The sequence below is a fragment of the Zea mays genome, chromosome 3 (genome assembly GCF_902167145.1).
Source record: "Zea mays cultivar B73 chromosome 3, Zm-B73-REFERENCE-NAM-5.0, whole genome shotgun sequence".
Classification (NCBI taxonomy): domain Eukaryota; kingdom Viridiplantae; phylum Streptophyta; class Magnoliopsida; order Poales; family Poaceae; genus Zea; species Zea mays.
In genome coordinates this window covers 235,656,216-235,663,876 of record NC_050098.1, presented here as the reverse complement: position 1 = coordinate 235,663,876, position 7,661 = coordinate 235,656,216, and the positions used below count along the sequence as shown (strand labels likewise).

Sequence of the window (7,661 nt, the reverse complement as noted above, 5' to 3'; positions counted from 1 at the left end):
TACACATGAGGCTGCGCAAGCTCAGCAGTACCAGCGTGCATATATACAAGACAATTCATGAGCATTAATCATCTTTGCCAGGATTTGAGTTGTTGTACTTAGTATCAAATAGAGCAATTTAATACCTATAAATTTTGTCGATTGAGCACACTTTAGACCAGTTTATTATATATACTTATATAAATTATGCTAGACGATGTAAATATTTATACAATGCGGTACACTACGAAAAAATCTGTCACGTTGTTCACTGGTGGATGTATCTCCAAGTTCGAGCGTAAAAACCTTAAGTTTTGAGCATAAAACCCCTCAATTATAAGCGTAAATACCGAGCCAACGTGGGGGGTTTATAGCTATAGTGAGTTGTAATTACGATCCTATTTTTATGGCATATTCGAAAAATATGGGAGTCGCATGCATGCAGTTTCTATTTTTATACAGATCAAAAAATGTGGCAAAACGTGGGAGTTTTCATTGCGTGCACGCAAATTTTGGATTATATTTTTCTTTCCAGTGCACACGCGCAAAAAAATTGGATAACATGAGTCACACAAAGCATAAATTCTTATACGTCACATAAATACTTACACCGTGTACCATACTTGATAAAAAACCTAAAATCGGTCAAACTAAGAACGCCAATGAAAATTAGGGACAATTTTATGGCAGACGTAAAAATCTAGCATTTACCAACATAAGTGATTTAATTTGATTTTTTATGATAATTACGGACATGCGGAAATTAGGGATAGTTTTATGGCAGACGTACAAATCTGACATTTACGAACATAAATGATTTGATTTGATTTGTTTATGGTAATTACGAACAACATAAATCAAGGAATTGTCTTTTCAATGTGCATGCAAAAAATATGCATGCATTACACTGATATACGAACTCCGTGTTTAAGTATAAAATCATACAGTTTTTAGCGTAAATAATACATGTTGTAGGCATAAAACACAATAATCGAAAAGAAAACACGAATCAGAGGAGGTAGTCGTCGGAGTACGTCGTCGACAACACAAGCACAGATATAGGTCGTCACTTGGGCCGCCCAAACGCGCCGGATAAGAGGATGTCACGCGCGATCGTCACTGCGCGCACCTCGCGCCTCGTGCTTCACCATCGCTACTTGCACGTCGAGGGGCGCCGCTTGCTCGCCAGACTTGGAAGTGCCGCCGCCTCGAGACCCCGGGGACGCCACCGCTTGCCTGCACAAGGGCCTCGTCATCGCTCGCCCCTCTGGATCGGGGAGCCGCCGCCACTACTCCGGAACGAGAAACCGTCGCCATCGCGCGTCGAGGTCAGAGAACTGCGTCCACCGCAGCCACCGGTCGGGGTGCCACCGCCCCGCGCGCTCTCGGGCAACCGCCGTCGTCGCTAATGAATCAGGATGAGGCGTGAAAAATTGAAACCTAGCACTCCGGATCTTACTTTATAGACGTCCGGACCTGGTCCGGCTCGACTGGATTGCATCGTCCGACCTGAGCTTTCTCTAGTTATTGGAAGCATAGAGCTCGTAATATGCAATATATATATATATGGAATTGATGTAACACAACTAACTTTAATTTGGGAGTTAAATAGATTTTTTAAATTTATTTATTCGAGTGAATTATTATTTTTGCATCCATGGAAGTATTTTTTGAATAGATAAAATAAATTATATGAAATTTAATTTGCATTTCATGATGTTTTTATTGTGGTTTTTGGGATTTGAACATTGTCTGAATTTGGGTTTGATACTAAAAATAAAGAAGAAGAAAAGTAAAAATATAAAAGGAAAAGAAAAAAAAATGAGTACTTATATGTGCTTGCGCCAGTGTATAGATAGCAATGGATACCCGAACTTGTATACCCGACAGATTTTACTCGACATAAAGGCATACATAGGTTAAATTCTTTATTTGTTGGTTCATTAATAAACACAATATTTTACCTGTCAGGTAGACAGGTGCGGGTACGTTATGTACTACCCATACCCGCATACACATGTGTAATTTAGATCCGTCTCATCCATATATATAATCTACTTAATTAAGTACAAATAAATATATATTAGTGAAAAATATGACTAAATTGCATGTTTTTACATTATTTGTTATTTTTCTTCTTTCATGTACACACATTTTATGTACACACATTTGATGATTTATAAGTGTAAATGCACCATATATTTATTAGATTTATGTTATTTAATACATGTTTAGCATGTATCTAATCGGGTTTAGGTTACCCGACAGTTTTTTTACCCATGTTGGTGCAACATGTATATGTACAATTTCATACACGCGAGCGACTATGAGTTTTTTTTACGGTTATGATTTTATCTTGTGGATACAGGTACGGGTAAGCGTACCTATTATCATATATACGCCAGTTTTTCCTCCATGGCCCATCGTCCGCTCACCCCGCCTTAACCCTATATAGGCTTGATGGGCCAACCGGTTGCGGCCCACGGAGACGCCACGCCAAAAGCATTGAATTAGTTTTTCGCTCAGGTTGGCTATCATGCGGGTTCGATCACAGTTTACATCCGATCTGCAAGAGCTAGTTTAGAAACTTAAACTCCCTATGGGATTTCTGGAGCTCGAGTAGAAAATTATCTTATTTTTCCACTCAATTCCTAGGAATCATGGAGGAGATTTAAGTTTTCAAACTAGTTCTAAATAATTTCCCCTAGTGATTCTCGGAGATTGAGTGAGAAATTAGCGTTTTTTTCACTCAATTCATACGAATTGTAGAGAGGATTTATGTTTCAAAACTAGTCCTAAATAATTTTGCACCCTAGTCAGCATTTTTTTTTTCTAGGTATACTCGGCCTTGGTTTAGGAGGAGTTCTACCTGGACTCGTCCCGGCTCAACCATCGTTTTCCCGGGACTCTCCTGCCCAGGGGCCTCAGTTATAGCTCCACATTTCGTTTTGTCGGCAGATATTTCATGATTGGTCACCATATCATCTTCGGTATTTGCAATGATCTTCGATCTTGGTCTTTCAGTTTTTCGTACACTTGTAAACAGAACATAAAACAAGTAAAGAAAACCCTTGCAATACATGAAATTCGATGAAAACATTGGAAGAAGCTTTACCTACGCTGAATCCATCAACGGGTTCTTGGTCTGCCACGATGCGTTGATCGATATGTTCTGAATTTTTCTATTGCCGCAAAAGAAATATGGACAACCGGTGTGAAGGAAGATTCAAAACTGAAAGTGTTAGCTTCAGGCTTCAGCCCAAATTAACAAAACTGAAAACACATTTTTTTTACAGTTCAGCTCCCACATAGGATTTTTTATTTTATTTTTGCAGAATCAAGGTCTCTCTTTTGAATCTCGGAGCAAGGCCGTGGTCGACGAGCCTGAAGAAGTTTTGGAGTAGCCGGCGGTCGTAGTCGTCGTAGAGGAGTCACCGCCGCTGTAGCTTTCCACGGACAAAACGCCGTAGGAACGTCCGGTGACGGCGAGGTCCGACGCCGTCTTGTACATCTGCGGCGGGAGCGCCGGCAGCCTGGCGTCCGCCGACTGCAGGACGTGCATGGCCTGCGCGATGGACGGCCGCTCGCTCTGCTCAGGGTGGGCGCACCAGAGCCCGACGACGAGTGCCCTCTCGATGCACTCGTCGTCGTCGCCGCCGCCCCTCAGCTGCTCGTCCGCCGCGTCGAGGACCGCGTTCCGTCCGTACAGGCCCCACACCCACTTGAGCAGAACGAAGGGCGGCTCGCCGGGCAGCAGGACCACCGGGGACCGGCCGGAGACGACCTCGAGGAGGACGATGCCGAAGCTGTACACGTCGGCGTGGGTGCTCGGGTGGCGCGTGTTGACGAACTCCGGGTCGATGTACCCCGCGGTGCCGAGCACGGCCTTGGTGGTGTGCCAGCGCCCGCCGTGGTCTCCGAGCCGGGCCAGGCCGAAGTCGCCGAGCTTGGCGCCCAGCGAGTCGTCCAGCATGATGTTGCTGGGCTTGATGTCGCCGTGCACCACGCGCTGCTCCCACTCCTGGTGGAGGTACCGCAGCGCCGACCCCAGGCCGAGGATGATCTGGTGCCTGTCCGGCCACGCCAAGAAGCGCTCGCTGCCGTGGAGATGCCTGTCGAGGCTGCCCTGGGCCACCAGCTCGTAGACGAGCAGGAGGCCGTGCCGGCTGTCGCACCAGCCCAGGAGCTGCACGAGGTTGCGATGCTTGAGCCGGCTGATGATCCTCACCTCCGCCTCGAACTCCTTCCTGCCCTGCGCCGACGACTCCGACGACAACACCTTGATCGCCACGGGCCGCTCTTCGCCGGCGACGGTGAGTTTGCCCCTGTAGACGCTCCCGAAGCCACCGCGACCGAGCTTGCCGTCCTCGGCGAAGTTGTCGGTGGCGGCGGCCAGGTCGCGGTACGCGTACCGCCGGGGGCCGGTGGCAGCCACTCCTCTCTCGAGCTCCGCCCTGCTGCCGTTGTCCTGTTCTTGGTAATCGTTGTCGTCGTCGCTGCTACCGTTTGGCGGTCTTCTTCTTCTTCTTCCCCTGAGTTTTCGCCTTGCCAGCACGCCTGCCGCACACGCCAGGAGAGATAGCAGAGGCACAAGCACGGCGATTATCAGGCCCGTGGTCCCGACTGATCTCTTCTTCTTGGGAGGCTGGTTGTTGTCTGGTGTCGCATGCGGCGGCGGTGCCGGTGCCGGTGCCGGTGGTTCCGGCAGAGTGGACGTGAATGACCATGACAGCACCTGGTGCTGCTCGCCGCCATTTCCAGTCGCCGCGGAGAAGCCGACGGCTACACGCTCCGGTAGGTAGCCCTTGAGATCGACAGTTGCGTTGACGTAGTAGGACGTGTCGTTGACGGTGAGCTCCAAGGCGAGCAACCTGGTGACGTTCTCGTACCTTACGGTGGCCGCCATCAGGTAACCGGACGTGAGGTTCTTGGTCGGCGAGGTGGTGTCCGTGGACGCCGTGGAGTTGAGGGAGTCGACGTCGATGCCCACGTGGTTGCTGCTGATGTCGTCGTTCGTCGGGTTCTGGAAGGTGTCGAACTCGACGGCGACGACGGTGCCGTTTCCGGTGCCGTTGGTGTGGGTCGGGACGAGGCCGAGCATGCCGCCGCCGCTCTGGACGGGGATATCTGACCCGTAGTGGCCGAGGAAGAACGCCATCCCGTCGCCGGGGTACGGGCTCCACGAGTCCGGCCTGATCCGGAAGGTGAAGGTGGTGGTGAAGCTGGCCGTCTCGCCGGTGGCGCCATCCCACAGCGGCACCGGCTGCGCGTACGTCGCCCGGCCGATGCTGTTGGTGCTGCTTTGGTCATGCTGGTTTCGCGTCAGCTCGAGCGTTTCTGGAGTGGGGTACGCGTCGCCGTTGAAGTTTATCTTCTGGGAGGAGAGGTCTGGGCTCTGGGGTTTGGAGAAGCTGAGGTCGAAGGACAGCGAGTGAGCCCGAGGGACATGGATGAACAGCATGCAGATGTAGAGACGGTAGAGGCTGCACAAGACGCTGAGGCCGGAGGGACGGCAGGCCGCCATTATTGTTGCTAGCTAGCTGGAGTAGTTAGCAGCATTTGGTTTGTGGCCTTGAGTGTTGGGAGGATGAAGAAGGGCGACATGTAAAAATAATCTTTGGAGTAGAACCCGTGTGTGGTGACGGTGTGACCGTGTCCGTGACGATCACGACTGATGGAGGCAGCGTGGACCTGGTTGTCGAGCAAGTCGTCGTCCCGTTCCCGGTCAACAAAAAGGACAAGGCTCCACTCCAATTCTTGGATGACAATGATTGTGTTGGGTGGAAGCTAACGATAAGGAACAACGGGCTCTCTATCTCTCTGAACGGTGATGGTCCTTCAGATCTCACTCAACATGGGCTAAATCAACATTGATCATTGACCGGTCAATATAGACTGTTGACCAGAGGTCTTACATGACTGTAGATGGCCATATGGCACTAACACGGTGGGCCGGTCCGGGCACGGCACTAAAAAGCACGTCCCAGACACGACACAACCCGTTCCATATAGTGCCAGTGTCGGGCCCGGCCCGTACATAGTGTCGTGCTGGGCCACCAACTCGGCCCGTAGTGTCAGCCCACGCCCGACACGGTTAAATGGGCTGGCACGGCTATGGCACGGCCCAGCACAGCGTGCGTGGCCCAGCCCAGCCATCCGTCTGCGGCTGCGCGTGTAAACCGAGCGGCTGCGCTTGCGTCAAACTCAAACCCTAAGTCACTCACTCGCTCTCAGGCTCTCTGCTCTCAGCTGCGGGCGATTGGGCGGCAAACTCTCCTCTCCCTCGTTCCCTCCGCCTCCGCTCAGCGCTCCGGTCTGCGGTCTCCCTCTCCGCCTCTCCGGTCTCCGGCTCTCCGCCTCCGCTCGGATCGATCGTCGCTCGTCGGAGATCCTCTCCCCTGCTCCATCCTCAAGCACCGCAACAGATCTGCGCATTTGTGAACCGGGTAACTCAGATCCATAACCCTAGCTCCGTTCTCCCTCATATGTCTCCTCTCTTCTGTCTTCTTCTCCCCCTCCGGTGTCATATACACCAACTGGGTCCGGCATATTAGGGTTGCCTGCGGAGATCCTGGTGCTCCTAACTTATCTGGTAAGAAGAGAAGTATGGATCTGTTAGATTGAACAGGGTTGTCCCTCCTAACTTGTCTGGTAAGAAACGGTCTGCTTGGGATGAAATTTATGATGATGCTGATGATGTGGGTAATTCTGTTGGTATGCATTCTTTTGCTTCTACTCTAAACATTGCTAGAGATACCTCTGCAACTGCTCTGCTGCTGCAAACTCTTCAGCTTCTAATGCTTCTGAACTCATTTCTTACTTAGATTGTGACACCGTCAACCAGTTAACTGATGATTTCAACATCTTGCACCGGTGGCATCAGCACAAACTCACTTATCCAGTACTGTCAATTATGACTAAAGATATTTTAATTGTTCCCGTGTCTACCATCTCTTCAGAATCCACTTTTAGTTTAACTGGCAGGATCATCGATGAACGGAGGAGGAGGTTGAAGTCTGATGTGGTTGAGATGTTGACATGCATTAAAGATTGGGAGGATGTCGAAGCAAGGATGCAACACATGGTGGATGACAAAGAGCTTGAAGAAACATTTGAAAATCTTTATCTTGATTAGTCCCTTTGTGACCATTTGTGTAATGGGACTGTAATATTATGCACCTGGACTTTGTTGTAAGGACAATGAACTTTTTAATGAGCTGGGCTGTACTCTTTTTTCTTGTCTAGGGTTTCTCACAAGGGTGAGTTTTACCTAGACAGGTTTTTAACGAGGCAGCCATTGCACTACAGATAATAAAATTGTTTTCATAAACATAGCAGTTTGAAGTTTTATGTTGTTTGATGCTAGAAAGTCATAATAAAACCATCTTATATCTGTTTGATTGCTAAAGACTGTATTTTATACATAGTGCCCGTGCTGGCACTAGCACTGACGTGTCGCCGTGCCTGGTGGCACGGCACGCCTGGTCACTGATAGTGTTGTGCCTGGGCCGATGTCCCAGCACGGTGGCACTAACAGGCACGGCACAGATCTTTTACCGTGCCTAGCCGTGCCGTGCCCTGTCGTGTCGTGCCTGGTCGTGCTAGTGTCAGTGTCGTGTCGTGCCGTGTGGCCCGGTTAGCCATCTATATATATGACATCCTCTCATCCACTATCCATCTGA

General features: G+C 49.7%; 1 protein-coding gene across 1 annotated transcript; it reads right to left on the bottom strand.

The window, feature by feature from the left end:
* Positions 1 to 3,151: 3,151 nt before the first annotated feature.
* Positions 3,152 to 5,589, bottom strand: LOC100281786 (protein kinase). The gene has a single exon (NM_001154706.1). The coding sequence runs from the start codon at positions 5,501 to 5,503 to the stop codon at positions 3,317 to 3,319; it is 2,187 nt and encodes a 728-aa protein (NP_001148178.1). The 5' UTR covers positions 5,504 to 5,589; the 3' UTR covers positions 3,152 to 3,316.
* Positions 5,590 to 7,661: the final 2,072 nt, after the last annotated feature.

What these genes read in the sequence shown, in the direction of transcription:
- LOC100281786 (NM_001154706.1), bottom strand. Translation starts at nt 5,503, where the DNA reads ATGGCGGCCTGCCGTCCCTCCGGCCTCAGCGTCTTGTGCAGCCTCTAC.